The sequence below is a fragment of the Parambassis ranga genome, chromosome 2 (genome assembly GCF_900634625.1).
Source record: "Parambassis ranga chromosome 2, fParRan2.1, whole genome shotgun sequence".
NCBI classification, from domain to species: domain Eukaryota; kingdom Metazoa; phylum Chordata; class Actinopteri; family Ambassidae; genus Parambassis; species Parambassis ranga.
This window is the reverse complement of record NC_041023.1, coordinates 7,395,690-7,415,247: the sequence shown is the minus strand read 5'-3', so window position 1 is coordinate 7,415,247 and position 19,558 is coordinate 7,395,690. Positions and strand designations below refer to the sequence as shown.

At 40.2% G+C, this 19,558-nt stretch overlaps 1 protein-coding gene across 1 annotated transcript in view; it reads right to left on the bottom strand.

The window, feature by feature from the left end:
- The window catches only part of csmd3b (CUB and Sushi multiple domains 3b), a 253,514-nt gene that overhangs the window by 87,004 nt on the left and 146,952 nt on the right, over nucleotides 1-19,558 (bottom strand). Inside the window, exons 7-9 of the mRNA XM_028431853.1 lie at nucleotides 7,948-8,025; nucleotides 3,597-3,684; nucleotides 3,379-3,503 (exon numbers count right to left, since the gene is read on the bottom strand). Coding sequence (XP_028287654.1) covers nucleotides 3,379-3,503; nucleotides 3,597-3,684; nucleotides 7,948-8,025 — 291 coding nt within the window. The remainder of the gene's footprint in view (nucleotides 1-3,378; nucleotides 3,504-3,596; nucleotides 3,685-7,947; nucleotides 8,026-19,558) is intronic.

Below are 19,558 nucleotides of genomic sequence, written 5' to 3'. Positions count from 1 at the left end.
ACAGAATAAAATTCAATCATGTAATATAGTCGTTGTGCAGCGTCTGCACACTTCAGTTTCTCTGGTCTTTTTATCTTTCTATTCCATGAAATCAACATATGTGCATGTGTGTGTCTGTGCATGTGTAGCAGCCTCCGTCGAGTCAGTATATTCAGTCAGATCAACTGAACTCCCCTGGAGTTTACACACACACACACACACACATACAGAGAGAGAGAGAGAGAGAGAGAGAGAGTTGGCTCAGTGGCCTTGCCATCTGTCCATTAATCAAGGTGCCACATGGACTCTCTCTCTCTTTCTCTCTCCCTCCCTCTCCCTCTTGTAAAGTGTTTTAGGAGTGGACAGAGGGACATTGCAGCTTGATGGCTGTTTTTGTAGTTTATGTTTACTTGGTTTTGTATCTGCTCTATTGTATCCAATCAAGTGATTACTAGAATAACCCCATGGCTGTGTCTCTGTTTATAGTTATCGCTCGTCCCCACTCTCTCTCTCTTAGTGTTGCGATATTAGGGGCAACTTTTCAAATGACATTTATTTTTTCTCCATGATGTCCCACGTGCGACGCATTTAGCTGCATTTAAGTGTTTTGACTGAAGTGACCCTTTATTTAATAAGTCAGCTGGCTTGATGCTTCCTGACAGATTGTCTCACTCACAATGTTATTCATGAGTTTCCACTTTAGCTGTTTGCTGGTTGGATGAAAAGGTCAGATCTGTGCTGCGTTCAGCCAGACACAGCCATTTCTCTCATTCTATTTTGTTAAACACGATGAAACAAAGTAGGCTAAATAAGGACGCCGTACTTCAGAGAACACAATGTGTTCTTATTAAGACTCAAATGTACACTCGGTGTATGCTTAATGCATTATTGTGTACCCACAAAATGGTAATTATGTAAACAGAGGCTATTTGGACAAAGTATATTATTTTGAGCTAGTGTCTCCATGTTTCAGAATTTTAAGGACGGAAATGAACAGCCTGATCCCACACACACATTTTGTATTATATAAAGGTTTTAAGTGCAAATAGACAAACTAAACAACTGCCACTGGCTGCTTTGCTACTGCCAGAAGCACATCAGAAACAGGCGAAAACAAGAGTGTGTTCACTTTGTTGTCATGTGATCAATGATCAGTCATTGATACATTAGTAAAAACATAGTTCTACTCTTGCTTTTATCATCAAAAATTAACAATGTCTGAGATGCCTAGAAAATACCCCCCCACCCCCTAATTCAATATCTGATTTTGGTCCTTGTGGTAAAACAGATTATTAAATATAAAGGTGCTGTCTTTATAATTCTACTTTTTCTTTCTGAGCTACACCACTGCCTACAAAACACCCGATTTTAAGCTTTCACTGCACATCAGTATGTGTGTTTACAGTTCCATAGTACTGTGTTTTCTTCTCTTCTGAGTGATCCTGGCTCAAATAAAGCCTCAGCATTGTTGTCAGAAAGATACGATTGTTGTACTGTATGTATATTGTCCTTCAAGCAACCTCAGCATGGTTATTGTGGGATTTAAGGGATTTCTGAAGATGGATACATTTTTTTTTGCTCTACCAAAGTAGGACAGAGACAACCTGAATCACAATGACACACAGCCGAACAGGTAAGAGTGGTAAACAGTAAGTAAAGTAGAAGAAATTGCATTTATGCAGCCTGTATTAGGGGGGCTATGATGGGGTAATAGTGCCCTCCATTGTGAGCTGCTTAAAATACCAAAGATCACAGAATCACTACAGTAGTTACTTAGCAACAGCAGCGAAGCAGAATGGTGCACTTTGTCATGGCTTTTGTCAAAAAGTCGCTCTCAGTGGTTCACGTTAAGAATACCTGTGACTGTGGTTTAAAATTCAGCAGCTTTAACAATGCACACCTGCTACTCAGACACCCCTGTGAAAATGTGCCACTCTGCCTACATACTTTCCCTGCTGACTGATGGCTCTGTTTCCCGGCGATAGAGGTCATTCCTTTTAACCATTCGCCGCTCCCGGGGACAACATCAGTGGCTTTTAATGTCACTGGGAGTCTTCCCTTTGGGGGAGGATAACCCATCATCACATGCAGGTAAATGCCAGACTTGATTGGCTTAATGTCAGTAGCTGTATTTAATTGCTTATTACAAAGTGTTTAGTGGTGATGAATACCCTTTGACAATTATAAAGAGCCAATCAAAAGGTATCAACACTACATTATCTTTGATAATGACTTGGATAATAAGGTTGACTAGCAGGACCAAAGTGAGGCAGTCATATCCTAACCGTACTGGCTTGGTAACATCCTGCCTGCTTACGAGGATCTGCGCTGTCATGGTAACAAACAGCTTAATGAAGGTCAGCCCCCCTGTGTGTCTAGTTCACAAGATAAAGCCAGGGTAGCAGGCCATGATAGTGGTTAGACTGTGTCCTTTAACCAGTAGGGTGAGAGAGCAGCACTCGCAGCTGGCTAGCATCTGCCCTGCTCGTGTCTCTGAGTAGGTCCCTGCAGACTCCCAGGGTGCTATTCACCATCAGTTAGTCCAAAGTTTAGCTGCTATTCACATGCAAATGTGTTTTGGATGGATTTATTGAATTTTTCCTCCACAGAGGCTACAACTGAAGCAGAAAGTAGGTGTGACATTTTTCAGCCTTTCTTTGCTGCCCGTCTCTGCTTCTCCCTTTACTTTCTTCCCCTCCCTTTTAGGTCTACACCATGGTCATTAATAGTGTTAAAGTACTCCACTCTAATTGTCTGTCCTCCACAAAAAAAGTGCACAAACACACACACACACTCATGCAGACCCATGCTTTGTGAATATTGTTTTTTTATGTTAAAGTATGTGTCTGCAGCCTCGGTCTGAAGCTTAGTGAAGGAAGACATGACAAACGACTTTGGCATTTAACATGACAGACGCCCTCTCTCAGTCTCAGTCCGTGTGTGTAAGTTTGTGTGTGTGTGTAAGTCTGAGGCTTTAACAAGTGGCAGATGTAAAAAAACTAGAGAATATATGTGTGAAATGTTTAAATGATCATGGATATGAATTTAATCAGTGTTTACCTATAATCGACTGTGTTTGTGTAATTTTAGGCCCCATACAATCACTATCATCGCTCCCTTGATGAAAGCATACAAGCGTGGCATTGCAGTGAGGCGCTACACTGCAAACAGTGGATTATCCAGTGTTTTGTTTCCTGATTTTATAGCTTGAAATTTTTACACTATAAACCCGGTCCTCTTCAACACAAACTCATGCTGAGGAAGGGGCCAAGAAAACCCCACTGCTGACATTTTAAGCTGTTGTTGTTGCGCTTGAATGTTGCCTTGACGTCTATGATTACAGCCTCTGTATCTGTTACAGTGCAGTCTGTGATTTACATGTTGAAATGTCTTTCTTACCTTTGCAGACAGGTCTGTGATCACTCCAGGCTGCAAAGACTTCTGCCACTCTCTGGCAACTGATGGTTTTACTACCCTGAAGTACGTAGTCTTCTCCACAGCTGAACTGCACCGTGCTGCCAATGCTACACAAACACACACCATCAGACACAAAGTAAAAAAAAAACCCAAAACATTGTGATCTGTACAGATGTGTGCTGTACAGGTGTAAACTGTACCTGAAGTCATTGCCATGGCGTTTTCCATTCTCTGGCTCTCCAGGGTCGGGGCAGGAGTTTGAAGCTTGTCTCACACCACCTTCATTTACTACATAGAGACACAGACAGGTGGAGAGCCGGGACAGACAGGTTACAAACTTATGTGAAAGCAGGTGCTTCCTTTAGAGGGGGACCCTCTCTCCATGTTGCCAGCTCCCTTTTTCCATCTGCTGGGTGACTCAGAACATCTGGCAGAGCTGTTTTTTCAAAATATAAATGGTACCTGTGCATTTTTTTTGTCCACAGTCCAGCTTTGCCAGACTTTCAGGGACTCTTATCTGAATGAAAAAAATGCACAGAAAGATGCTGCCATGGAGTCAGTGGTGCAGAGTTGCATCCTACATGGCTAAATGAGGCTCTTTAAATTGGGAGCATTGATTCACCAGCCTCGAAAGACCTTTCTCAGGTAAGATGTAATACATGTTTTATATTTGCCTTTTTAAACCTTCTGGTCCCATATCACTGATCAAAACTGTTCTATACAAGTGACTGTGATATTATGAAAAGCGACTATTGAGTGTGTAATGCCGCTTTAAAGAAAACAATCCATCTGCAGCAGATGCAGGTGCATCCATCCACTGGTTACATTTTCTGACCATTATACATCATAAAAGCCAAATCTTTTTATGTCTTTGAAAGCCAAGAAAAATAGCTGGTGGTTATTACGAATGAGTAATTAGATTTTTCGTGAATTGGAGCTGCTTCAATGCACGCTGCCATTTGTCTAAAAGTATCGGTGTTTTTCAGCAGAAGTCTTTACCAGGAAACCACCTTTTAGTCTGAGCTTTGGGACTCTGCCTGCGTCACTGAGTTTACAGGCAGCAGGAAACAGGTGAGACAGGCCAGCAGCGAGACAAACAGACAGGTTACACATTCAGAGAAGCAGACAGGGATGACACAGCACTTCAGACAAAATCTTAATTCTGACTGTAACACAAGAGATAATCTTGACGGTGACACTCTGAACATTACAAAGGTGGAACAGAGTCAACAGATAGAACTGTACAAATACTGTGACACATAACAACTGACAGGATGCATCTCTCGGTCTTTAATTATAAGATGCTACCTTCCTTTTCCTCTCCTTTATGTTTTCTGTCTTTACTATTTGTTTTACTTCACGTTTTGTTTTCCTAATCTTTCCCTGTCACTCTGCCTTTCGCTGCCTCCTCTTCCATAAAAACATTTGTTTTATTTCTTGGCTTCCCCTTCAAAGACACCACAGTATAGAATTTTTACTTCCACAAACCTCAACCATTTAGAGTCTCTTCTTCTTTCTCTTGAGTATTTGAAAGTTTTTAAAATTTCATAGCTGCTGGGTAAAGAGACAAAAAACAACAAGAAACAAGAGACAAAAAAGGCAAGAGTAAAAAGCTTCTGTGTCTTCTCAGGGAGAGCCGAAGAAATGCAGCTGTCAGCCGGCAGAATAATGCAAAAACAAATGACTTCATTCCAATCCGAAAGCTTTTCGTTTTCAAAACTTTTAAAGCAGTTTGTGGTTTCTTAAACTGATCCATCATGTGCCACAGACTGGTTTCTACCAGGCCAGCGCAAAAAATAGCAAAAATAGTATTAATACAGCGTCTTAATGAGTTGTGCTTCATTGATGGCCTATTTTAAACTCACGTGACAGCATCTCTTGTATTGCTTAATGAGATCAGGGTGAGGCTAAAGTTATTTGAATAATCCTTGAGTTGCCCTGCATCTTTCATTCACACCAATATATGCATGTGAAATTAGGCCACTCGCTGGATTTTTTAAGCGTGCTGGCCGTCCTTTCCTAATGTCTGGTGTCATTAGAATATTACTGGAGGGAGACGCTGTCCTGGTGTGTACAGCAAACAAAACACTCCATGGTGCATTTTGATATTCAAATGAGTGGGAATCATGTACAAATAGAGTAGTTTCTCTTGCTTACTTATGTCATTAGTAAGATTAATTACAGGACAGTACTTTGTTTGTGTTGTTAGGATGGTGAATATTCATCGTTTTGTATGTCTTACTCAGAATTGTGACCTTGCATGTATTAAAAGCTATTTTGCATGTGTAAGCCACAATCAAACAAGCCACATGCACATATATAACTTTGCTAAATAAGCAATCAGACTAAAGCATTGTCAGATTAAATTTTAAAACATTAAAATACCAATAGAATGAGAGCTATGAGAAACAGAAGTATCCCTCAGTGAACCTCTCTTCATTCCTGCAGAAGTCTGTGCAGGGAGGTTTTATGTTTAACAAATTGCTCATTTAAGGGAGCTTTGGAAGTCTGCTATAAAATAATCCCTAACTAAGCCGTTTTATTTGCATGTGTTGCATGTAAATTAAAAAAAAAACTACAACTTTATCTCATCTTCAGCTAAAGATGCCAGAAAACCCAATTATCTGTGACACACTCAGGAGAACATTAAAACTGCCCATTTCTGATTTCACACGGACACACCTCCCTGCCCAGGCTGTCCAGGCTATCTGGCTAACATGCATGTACATGTTTAGTCCGTATCAACAAACCCAGCAGGTGGTTAGTGTGTGTATGTGTGTGTGTGCGTATTTGTTAGAGTAGATAGTTTGTTGCTTTGTTGGAGCGGCTAATTTGACCATCTGGACTATTAACACTATAACAGAGGGTCTGGTTACAGTATCAGTGCTGCGTACACACATTCAAATACGCAAAGCTCACAAAAAAGAGTCAAGCCGCACATACACACAAGTACAGTACGAGCATGCACGTACACAAAACGACATCCACAGAAACAGAAATGCATGTGTGTAGGCTTGAACAGACACGCAGATAGGCTCTCTGCTTCACTGAAGAGCAAATTAGCATCTGAACCAATCAGAGCCAGACTAATTAACATAGAAATTCACATCTGTAGAATCAAACCTCAACCATGACTCTCCAACCTGTCAGGAAACCTGATGAATCGCTTTTCCATCAGCTCGTACAGTATTTAAAAGATTCACACATAAACATACAGTCACACAAACACAAGCACATGAGGGGAAAAAGAGCAAATAAATGGGAGATGTTTGAAAATGCATCATTCTGTTGCATGCAAACCAATCAACAAGCACGGCCTCTCATCTCTGTGCCGTGGGATGTACTACAGTGTGGTGTCCTTGTATTGATATGCAGTTTTTTTACAGCCTTGTGCATATGGATGTGAAGTGTTTCTTCACAAATATGACCTTTTGAGGGTAAGTGTGTGTGCGTGTGTGTGTGTGTGCCTGTAGTACATAAACATGTAACCTTCAAAAAGAAGCATAAAGTGCTGAAGAGAGAGCAGAAGAGTTGTAATGCAGACGTGTGAAAAAAAGGGACTGCATATAAAGTAAATCAGTGTGAGGGCCCTGACAGCTTTAATAAGTGAAACAGGAGTTTTTAATGCTTTTTTTCTGTGCATGTTCTCCCAGTGTTAGAGTGCTGAGAAGGTGATGAGTGAAATTTAATAATATTCACATGGCCATTTTTACATTACAGTGCTTCAAATGACATAGGGACCATTAAGCACCCACTTTCCCTTCAGGGTTCCTAATGTAAGACTTTCCAAAGCAGACTTATTGTGTGCTAGTTTCAGAAGCAGATCAGTATAATAATATTGAGAGGTTTTGGCGAATATTAAGGGTACACACCTGTTATTTTGAATTGAAATAATAAATCCACAATGGTATAATTTGCCAGTAACTGTGAGGGATTATAGGAGTAGATCTCCAAGACATAATAGAAATGTGAAGCTGCAAATGTATTAGATTTTCTTTTACAACTTAGAAGAAGAAAGTTTTATAAACTCCATAATTCGACTTGCATTATTAAAGCCTACAAAAGTGAAAGAAGAAGAAGAAGAAGAAGGGCAGTGAACAATATTACAACAGCCAATTTACATTCCATGATCAAGCCTAACACAACCATGATAAAGCTTATCACAATGAATAATTAATTATATCAAAGCAAGCAATGGAGGAGCAAGACACCCTGACCAAATCAAGTGTAGAAAACATCAACAACAAACAAAAACAACACAGCAGTCAGGCAGGATGCAGACGTAGCACTCTTATCAAGGCTCTTTCAACACGTGTGTGTGTCCACATTAGCATGTCAATCGGAAATGTTAGCACAGTGTTACAGTGCTACTGCACTTTATCAGTATCATCAGGAATCAGACGCACAAGAGTGTTGAAGAAAGCAGCCTTTTTAAGAGATAAAAAAACCAAACAAACAAACAAAATAAACAATAACAAAGCCAGTCCAAGCCAAACCAAGCCATCACATGTTAGTTCATTAGCCAAAAGGGACATTAAGATGTGAACTCACATATTGAAAACTTGTTGCTGGAGTCTTTGCCAGGGAATAATTTAACGCCCCGTGACTTAAAATCTACAGATCGCTTCACTGCAGAGGAGAACAGAATACAGAAAGGAGAAAATCAGAGAACAGATTGGATAAAATTACACCTACAGCGAATTTGTTTTTTTCTTTCTTTCTTTTTTGTGTTAAAAAAAAAAAAAAAAGCAGATTCTTCTCCCTCACAGTGCTGGGAGAGAGAAGAGCAGAGCAGAAAAAAAGTTACAGAGGCAAAGTAAATCTTAAAATGGAGGAAACTGGGAGCAGGAAGAGCATGGACAAAAAAGAGAAAGCAGGAAGAGGAAGGGAAGCTGAAAAATGACTTCAACAATAGCACCATTCAAGATTTCTGTTCATAAGAAAGCTTAATCTCTCTCTCTCTTTGTCACTCAGACACATACATCAGATGTTGGGGTGTTTTGCTGGAAGCCCCATCATATTCTGAACAAAAGCTGGTAAAGGAAATTGCAGCTTTAATCAAAATGACAATGATGCAGCTCTGTAATCAAAGCATTCAGATAATGGCACGTTAGGAAATAGATGGTTCCTTTAATCAGAGTGAATGAAAGACAAGAGGAGACAAACTGACGGAGGGATCCCTGTCAGAGTGAGCTCTGTTTCCTAACATTGGTGACATCATTTTATTACAAGGTGGGCAATGTGGAGCCGGTATGTTAACGCAGTTCAGCGTGCATGGCTGCAGAGACAGAACGGAGAAGACAAAGTGAGTGGGCGAGTGCCACGTTGGAATCAAAAACAAACCCCCCCCCCGGGGTAATCTTAATCTAACTCCTTCCAGATTTGATTTTTATTCTGTCGAAATAAATGAATACATTTCTAAACATAAATCACTAAAAAAACACAAATATATCTCGTCCCCAATGACAAAGTACAGTGACAAATCACTTTAATGAATGTGTGACAGCGTGGCTGACAGACGTCGCTTTCATAATGACCTGACTAATCCACTGAATGGTGACAAGTGGCAGATGAGTTAATGTGCTACAATTATTCTAATGTTCTACAAAGGCCACATATATGTACATTTATCAGAGGTATTCTATTTGTCATGCCTGAATAACATCATGTTTATTTTATGCCAACAATGATCCTGATGTTGTTAGTGCGCCTACAAATGTGTTAACAATTAATCTAATGTAAAACAGCCGATCATTAGCTTCCATTACTGTGTTAACATACTAGCATAATGATTTAATGTGGTCTCAATGTATATGCGCATGCATGTGTGTGTGACAAGTGGGCTGGATACCCTCTCTCTCTCTCTCTCTCTCTCTCTCTCTCTCTATATATATATATATATATATATATATATATATATATATATATATATATATGTGTGTGTGTGTGTGTGTGTGTGTGTGTGTGTGTGTGTGTATGTGAGTGTCAATGAGCACCTGTCTTCGAGGACACCAGATTAAGTCTCTTCATCACATGAAGAGCTGATTGTTAGAGATGAAGTTCTGCACCTGGTGTACTGAACTGATCTGTGTGTAACCCTACTTGACCCAGCCTATGTTGTGTAGAGAAGTCGTAACACCCCAATCCGCTCAGCAACAGTGTTAAGTAGTGTTTTTGAGCCCTGTTCAAACTGGAGAAAGTCAATCCAGCTACAGTGGGATTGAATCCAGATAGCCTTTAAGCTGGATACGTTCAGACCTACTTTCAAATCTGGCTGTCACACACACGTGACCATGCTCAATCCGGCTTAATCCGGCGTGTTTGTTGTCTTCCAAACCGCTAGGTGGCGCCTCCTAATATACAGAGTCCGTTCAGACCGTGGTAGGACCGCGTGTGTATGCGTCATGCATTTTTGGGGCAAAGCATACGGCTTTACCCGGACTGTCCACGTGAACCGGAATTAGCACGGCGCTAGTGGGATTCGCTAGTTCAGACCTGAGCCACATTTGAGCCAATCCAACTAGATTCACCTTCGAGAAGTGGATTGAAATCTATCCGGATATATCCGGATTTGCGTTGTTCAGACTCAGAAAACAAACTATCCAGATATATCCAGATATGGCCTGAGTCCCGCTCTAGCCGGATTGATTTCCCCAGTGAAAGGGGGTCTTAATATATAATCACTTTGTTGACACAAACAGGTCTCCTAAAGTGTCCCGTATGTACTTTGTTAAAACAAATGGGCCCAGTGTTTTATTTGTTGACCATGAAGTGAAAGAACTGGTCATAATCTGTGTCAAACTGTGTGAAACACTTCCAAGAAAAGACTCCTACATGATTTATCTCCTAGGATCTCAAGAATTTATCAATAAATCACACTACTCACAAACAAATATGAATTTCTCTTACATCTCAAAACGAAGTCTCTCATTAATGCGCTTGCTCTGAGGAACACATGTATCACAGCTGCCTCTGAGCACATAAACAGACAGGAAAAATTCAGAGCAGTCCACCTACACAAAGAATGAAATTTATTATTCATGACACTTGTGTCATAGCTATTCAGGGAGGGTAGGGGGCATGCTGGATATCTGAAGCAGTAACTCTTATCTCTGAGATAAAACAGGGTCTCCTTTCATTTATAAAATTTAAAAAAGCAGTGAGTCAAACAGCCCCCGCTCATCCTCCCAATCTCTTTGGGTCATTTTAATAAACATCCTTGAATAACAACTGTATTTAAAGAACATAACTGGAAAGAAACTATGAGAAGAATGGAGAGAAGCCCTTTTCCATGACTTCAAAAAATGCATAGAGACTTTGCCTCTTTCGGGTGAAAAACTCCACATTTGTACACACACACACACACACACAAAATGAGGACAAAAAGGGGTAAAAGTCAATATATTGTATAACTGTTTCACTGCCTTCAAATTATATTCAAAAATGTCCCAGTTTTCAGAAATGAAGAACATCCGTTGACAGATTCTTGCTACTTTTGAAAACCATGGGAAGCTGTGATCAAAGTCTTACAATCAGGTTTGAAATGTATTCCCTCCGTTAGGCAGCCAAATCAGGGAATCTGGGCCAAAAATAGTTAAAAGTCAAATTTGTTTTTGCCTGCGCAAATTCATTCACTGTATCAAGCCCCCATTATTATGCATCATAAAACTCGTCCTGTGTGAATATGCATCAAAGTTAAATATGCCCATGTTAATATTCCTGCCTACAAGCAGCAGCTCCACTGCAAACAACAGATGGAAGGGCAGCTGCATTTAAGTAAACCATATTTATAAACGGAAATACTGCATATTTAGCAAGACTATATTTAACTAGCAACAAGCTTCGGCATTCAATGGTGGTGAATTGAAGACGCTGAAGAAACAGTTACATGCTAAATGTCCATATTTTACAACAAAGGCCTCTACTGTACTCTGATGTAGGACTTCAAACTGAAATTAAAATATGTTCTGAAAATATAAAAGTAACAGCGATTCCTTTTATCCAAGGCAGAATCCAGATCAGTGACTCACTTTAGTCACACTGGCTTGTTACCCACAATGCCATCTGGATTTCACATTTCTAAAGACTGGTAGTGTGGAGCAGTGAGACTGAGATCCTCTCAGGAGGTGATTCAAACTGATAGGCATCGTGCACTCTGAATGAACTCCCCAGCTTTTGGGCGACCGAACCCTTGCGGATGTTTTAATTTGCCCGTGTGGGAAAGCAAATATTTGCATGATCTCGATTGAGAGTTGAAATATCATGGAAGGATTTGGATAATCAGCTCCAAACGCACATGCATCTGTTTTGTCTTTTCAAGTCACATTGACATGGTGATTCCGAACGGTCCAGGCGCCAGTGAGGTTTTAAAGCAGACATTTTAAACGGCTGTGGTCAAAGAGATAGTGAAGATTTGATGTGGCTGACATATACTAATAATTCATAAATCAAACCATCAATGGTGTGACAGAGGTGGAATTAGCAGCTAATGTTTATGCGCAACAACAAATTAATCACATCTTTCAAAGCAAACGTGTGATCTGTAACTTGTCGAGTGTCAGAGTTTTAGTGCATTGGCTTTCTTGTGTGTTTAATAACAGGTGTTCTAAGTAAAGCACACAGATTTTGAAGTGTCATTAGACTGTGGATAGGGCAGCCTGCACCCAAAGCTCCCTGTGTATATGTCAGGAAGGAGCCCAGTGCATTCTGGGTATCCTTCTTCTCTTTTGTCCCTAGTCCAGTAGCATTGATTTCATTTTTTTTTATATTTCTACTCGAGATTTATAATATTATTTCAGCTGTAAAACACATACATCTATATTTTAACACATGATATTGGTGCTAACCATCCGTAGGCGATGACGGCTGTCAGTTCTGCAGCCACAGACCAGCAATCAAACGAGTGTATCTATGCAAACCAACTGCATTAATCCAACCAAGCTGCACCCTCTCAGTAATGATCCCCGCACTGACAGCCCTTTCTGATACAGCAACAGCCGAACACCGAGTCAATAATGAAAGTCAGCATTGGTAAAATGCAAGCTCCCACAATATAAAAGATGATAAAGGGCTACTTCATAGATTTATGAGCTCATGTGAACCCCTGAGGCCTACAAGTGTCTGTACCCGGTTTGACAAATAGCTCCTAGGCTCAGGCTGACATGCAAAAGAAATTTTTGGGGATTAATTTACACCAAAAACAAATCATAAACTCCACATGTGCTAAATGTTTTCTGTTTTCTTGGCTGTAATTATCCAGCGCACTTGGCATTTGAAGATGCGTGCACTTGATCATGAGTAGGTTTGAGACATGAGAGTCATATCAAAGGTGCCATGCAGTCGACAATATCCGATATGTCAACCTCCCTGAGGGGCACAGTGTCTCACTGCTCGACTTGAATAATGTTTCTGAACTAGTGGTTGACTGCTGTTTCTTTTGTACCGACTGACTTATTTTGTTGCCTGGCATAGGCTGACTGATAATGCCGTCAGTTGTTCATTAAGAGCCAATCACCGCCCTGCAGACACAGAAACTCATGAATACATAATGAAGAGAGATGATGGAGGGATGTGATTGGTAGGTTGTGCCGCAGGGGAAGGAAACAGATTGTTCATACCTGACACACGTATAGACAAGACAGGGAAACACACACATTTGGATGCAGGCTGGCACTGAAACTCCACCGAACACACACATTAACAAACATGGAAAATTTTAAACATACAGAGACATACAGAGTGCACAGGACATCCCAGCATCACACACACACACAGTCCTTTGTGTGAACAACAAACACATGCACATATCACACCTGGGAAACACACAGTGGCACAATCTACAATCACACACATCTACAGCCAGGTGTTGAGGGTGTAGGGTTGGTCATTAGAGCAGAGCACCATGCAGGGAGGAGCGTGGACAGAATGCCTAATCAATGCAACTCTCTACATCTGTCAAACCACATCCTGCCTTGTTGTATTTGGGCAAAAAAACGAAAAACAAAACAAAACAAACTAAACACATAATTGTGTAGATTGAGAAAACAGTAGTAAATTAGAGGGAAAGGAAGCTGGAGAACTCCAGACAGACAATGATGCTTTTGTCTTATCTTTCAACAGTAAAATGAAAGGTTTCCAGTGTGTAAACACACCATCAAGTATATATCTGCCTGCAGTGACAATTAGTTATTGTGGCAGAGTGGAGAAAAACAGTACAACAGACACAAAACACTCATACGTGCAGGGCGCAGAGGGAGGCTTGGCTCAGTTTGACAGTTACTGGCATACTGTGTGATGCCCACTAGGGGGCAGACAGGCTAACTGTAAGTGTCCAGCAGTAAGGCGAGGTCTTGGCAAATATTCTTGACACCTCTTTGGATTTAAGTTGAGTTGCATCACATTTTGCAGGGACGCTCTGCAGCATGGCTCCTTTGTGTGTGTGTGTGTGTGTGTTTGGCTGGTCATTATCAAAACTGTCAGGGGCTGGGGTCAGAGTTGAGATACAGCAATCAGAAGTGTGCTGTGACATTTTCATTATGCTGATGCTGGATGAAAAAAAAATGCTTTCTTAACATTTAAAAATTTGGATGCAGGAACAGCCTATTGATTATGAGGTGCTACCTAGAATTCAAAAAGAATGACCAGTGAAGGTCAGAAGGAGCAGTCAGTCCAACCTCGCCCTCCTTTCTGTTCCATTATTCTGCCTTCTTTAGTTACAAATGCACTGGCTACTGCACTCCTGGACTTATAGTGACTCCCTGGAAGAGATCTTCAGATATGTGACTTGTAGCGCCATTAAAGCCCATTTTGCACTTTTAATCGTCACATTCTCCAGGTAAACTGTTTTATTTTCACTTTGCAGCACTGTCGGGATCACACCACCATTATTAAAAGCCAGACATTATTTCTCAGCATACAGACAAAAAAAATGATACAGTAAATGGACCTCCTGGCATCTGTTCAATTGACTAGATGGGTTTCTGACTGACCCATTAACTGGCTGACTGCAGACAGTGGTAAAAATGAGACGTGTGTACGTGTGTGTGTGTGTGTGTGTGTGTGTGTGTGTGTGTGATGGTGGACAGTACTGTTTAATTCAAGAAAAACCTGTAACAGTTGTTCAACATAAAATGAAGATGGTCAGGCTGACTATCTTTATACATAAGAAATATAGAGCAAGACAATGCAGTAGAAGCAGGCGACCCTACACTTATGACAGTGTTAAATATCGGTATGCTGGGCAATGGACACATGGCTGTGGTCAACAGTAGCAAGCCAGCAAAGACCACTCTATGTTCACATAAGATAAATTTAGTCGGGGGCTGTTCACCACTGCAGTAAGTCCCACCCTCTAGTGACAAAACTTGAATTCATCTTAAAAAAAGTGGCATTAGCCAGGCACAAAGTCAGCATTTGGCCTGACAGCACTGTTCTTCCATTGAAGTGTGCAGCTTGTTAGATGTACAGTTGTACGTATAATAGTTTAAACATTTAAGAAAATGCCTTTGGGATGGGGACTAATTGATGTGTTTAAGGAACTAATCGACCACTCTCTTGGGTCACATTGCCTGGGGGAAAAGAGCTATTACAAACCTATACTCTGTGACTGCTTAACTGCACCATGTTAAAATAAAAGCTTCCCAATATTCATGTGGCAGGGGGGGGAAATGATAAAATAAGACTTCATGACTACTTCTACACATTCAGTGACCTGGTATGAGACGGACCTTTCAGGGCAGTGTGTGGTCATGTGAACATGGTTGTTGTATTTTTTTGTTAACAACCTTCATATTGTTATACCTCATGCACAGCCTATATTTCAGGCTAGAGGAGCATTACTGAGTGGCTGAATAGCTGAGTGAAAATGTGACATACAGTCTCAGCCTTTTCACTCTGCTTATAAATAATAACATAGGGAGAACTTTTTTTTCTTGAATGAAAGTATGACCCTGTAAATGTAAATGTTGACCTATTTAAAAGGGTAAATTCACTGTAAAATTGTCTTCTCATATAGAATTCATGCGGCCATTAGACAACTTGGGGTTTATGTGGTAACATGATTCAGGAGATTTCTAGCTTTTACTGATTTATTTATTTTCATTTAATAAGCTAGACGTCTGAGATTTTCTAATTTCAACTGCAGCCTAGGAAGTATCTGCTATAACGTACCATGTGACATCTGAAAGATGGCTTGTTAAACCTCAGTCACTACATATAACAGCTGGGATTCAAAACATCTTAATAATATTATCATGAACCCGTATTTGTACTTTATTTATAAGCTATTTATCTTATAGTGCCTTAACTGAGCTGACATTTAACTGAAAATCCTCTATTAAATGTCACAAGTTGAATGTTTTAGTGTGCCATTATCTCAGAGTAAGACACTGGCAAAGAGTCCCAGGTTGACATGTTTGAGTCCGAGGATGCTTAAATGCACTTACAGCAGCTCCCACGGTGAGAAAATACATCAACACTGATTTCATCCCTGCATGCAAAATTACTACAGTAAGCCCCTATAGCATGATTCAAAACACACTTAGAAATCACTTATTGGCTGTCTATATTAGCGTGAACTACATCTTTAAGTGGATTTGGGTCCTGAGGTGAAAACCATTTACTGTTGCTTTGAGATGTTGACACAGTTAAATTATTACTGAGCTTCAATTAAACATGCTAATGGCCACCTAATGGCTCTGCTTATATTTAGCTGTGCAGGAGACAGTATGTTGTAGAGAGATAATGTATGTAACAGTGACAGCCATACATTTGGACCTAAGGGCTAACATTTACAGATGTTTTAATCACTCCAGTAAATATTAAACGTGCTGCCTATATGAAAATATGTCAGTCAAATTTCACCCTAAACGGTTAATTCCTTTCATTGTAGCCTATCAACACAAAGCATTTGGCAGGCTTTGTAACCTCGCCATTCTGAAGCATCAGTTGGACAGTTAACTTGACACATTTGGTTTGGCCATGTGGTAGAGCTGCAGGCTTTACTAAATACACTAATTCATGAAGAGGCTTTTGCTGACCAACAAAGGCACATGCACACACACACACATTTGATTTCTCTGTAATAGCCATATTTGACAGCAGGGGATTTAAAAAATCCTAATCTTAATGCTTAAATATTTAGCCAAATCACAAAGCCAAACCCATTGCCACCTTTCTGCCTCTCTCTCCCTTTTAATCACATCTCTGGATCTGCTCACTGTTTTACCACCCCCCTACTTTTTTTTTTTCCTATTGCGCCTTTGTAGCGTTCTTGGTTGTTTCTGCCTTCCAAACACCCAACTGTGCCTTCTCCACAAACCTGGATATAAATCATTAGAAGATTATTATTAATTCAGAACTTCGTAATTTAAGCAGCGGCAGAAGGAGGGGGTTTTTATGAAGCAAGTGGCTGACCTTAAACTAACTAACATGCACATACACACACACAGAGAAGGAAAAACAGTGCGTCCAGCTCACTGGCAGTACCTGGAGCCAAACGCGTCCCATTGCAGCGTCTTATGAACTAAACTAACCCTGCCAAGGCACATTTGTTCATTTAGTCTCTCAGAGATAAATTTGGAATTGTTTTCATACAAGAGTTTGCCACTAAACTAAAGTAACCATGCCCGAGGGGTTTTACCATCATAATATATTCTCCTAGAGAAAAGTACAATTTAACAGACCAGAACAACATATGGCTTTCAGGGGCAGTTGTGGAATAACATTAAGTGAAATTGTTTTTAATAAAAGGGGGGTTGATGAGCGATCGAGGAATACTCAAGAGGCTAAAGTATCAGTAGCAGTAACAAAGGCATGATGAAAGTAAACTGGGAACCAAGTGAACAAACTGAAAAAGTAACAACTCGATTCAGGCTCTGTGAATAAATATGTTGCAAGTGGTTTCACAAGATTTGAAATCAATCTCAGATCATCGATCATTTTCAGTAGTGACATTGGTAATATGTCTGTGGACATGACATTGGCAATGTTGCCGTCAGAATATTGATGTAGTCTGACTTGCTGACAAGCCTTTCCTGACGTATGCTGAAGAAATGTTAACAAGGGTCCAATCTGCAGGGGCTAAAATATATATCAGAATGCTGTTTTCTGTACTGAGATTTTCATTTATAGACATTGAAGTTGTTTTTTTTAACATATAATAATTATTTATATTATTATTATATCATAATATAATATTTTTTAGCCACCCATCATGCCCTCCTGCTCTGTCTAAGAAGCAACAAACTAATAGAGATGACTGGCAGCTGACTCGAAGTAGCCAATCAATCATAAGCTTGTTAAAAACTCTAACTAATTAATCAACTAACTTATCACACTGACACCCCTCATTAACATGTTGATTAACCTTTTAAACTAAATAAGATCAATTAAACCAATTAAAAGCAAATCTCGAGAGGAATGGTCAGGTTGTCAGTCAATCAATCAAGCAGCAGGTCTGAAGGAGAGATTTGGTCAGAGAGGAACATTAAGGAGGAAAGACGGATGAGGAGAAAGAGGGAAACAACCAGGAAGGGTGAGTCAGAAAGCCTTAGACCTGGCCTTGGCTAAAATAGGAATCTGTCAGCGATGCTTCTCTTATTAGCTTCCAGGCTTTTTTCTTTTTATTATAAAATAGTTGACGTCAAACCCACACATGCTTCCCATTGTGGTCTTTCTCCTCAAACACATCGTCAGTGAGGTATCATCTGCTTATATGCAACCTAATAAGCCCGTCATGCCCACAGGAAATTTATGCAGAGTTAATATAAAATTACCACTGAATTAATTCATCTTTCAATTGCTTTTACTGGCTTAATTGACCAGAGTCCTGCAAGTGTCACATGTGACCAATAAAATAAAAATTCATGAGTTCATAAAGACATTTTTTCCTTAAATATTTAATATCAGTAATCTTAATGAGTGCTAAATGCCATTATGTCATTAACAGTTTTTATTCCTTAGCCCTTTATCAAAGAAAAGTCCTGTTAAGTGTATATGGCAGCCACATGGCAACAGTGTGACTGATAAGTGGGTAACCTAAGGTACAACATGTTGGAACGGTTAAGGATTCCATCTTTGCAGAAGTCAGCATCAAGTGGTCCACAGTAACAGTGACATCATCACTGTGGAGCCACATTCCAGGTTCTCTCTACCACATCTTAACACATAACCACTGTACTTTGAGGCTAGCGGCTTACACTAGCCTTTAAGAAATTAGTAAATGTCTGTGATTACTGTTCAAAGAAATCACAGTGTTTATCAGTGGGTCTGAAAAATACACAGAAAGGGAAGGAGAGGAGGCAGAAAGAAAAGTTCTGTGAAACACATTCATGTTGCGTCAGTCTGTGCGTAGTGTGCCATTCAGATGCACGCTGTCTTTTTTGAGACTTAAGTGTTTCTCTAAACGGAGCCTAGTTTTGAGGACAGCACCTGGTGCAGATGCTGCTCCTGAGAGTTGGCATTTTGGATGGGTGTACACCTTGTTTTTTTTTTTTTCCCTGGCTGAGTGTTCCTGGTATTTTGGTGACTTGATGTGAACTTGAAGCTACTGAAGTAAGAAGCGGGGCGCAGCAGGGAGTGTGTCAGTAATAATCAAGTGGCACAGTGCAATTTTGGTGTCAAGCATGACCAAGATTCAGGCTGCCTGCGCACTCAGACCTGAAAAATGATGCATGGAAGAAGACACACCTGGCTTACACTAGGGAAGAAAATACGCTTAATGTGTGTTCCCAGTACTTCATTAAAGGAGAACTGATTAGTGGATAATAATATTATGATACTAACATGTAAACCACCTACTTACAGTGTATTTTAATCACAGAGTAGGCTGCAGGTGTTTGGAAAGAAAAATGCAAAAACCTGCATATGTTGTGATGCTGACTGGTCTTATGCACAAACGACTAGTGTTAAAAAATAGATTGCCTTTTTGGGAAGAAAAAGAGACAATCTGAGACCAAAACAGAACACTGGAGATTTGGAAAAACAAGTAAAGTGTACATAAAAACACTATCTGTTCCAGCCTGTCTGTGCAGTTGTTCCACACATTCAGCTCTCATTATCGCTGTTGGGGGACACGGACGCTGCCAAATGAATTTCCAAAATGTTTTCCACCAGTTAGGGTACGTGTCAAAGAAATCTAACTCTGCGCCTATGAGTGGCTATC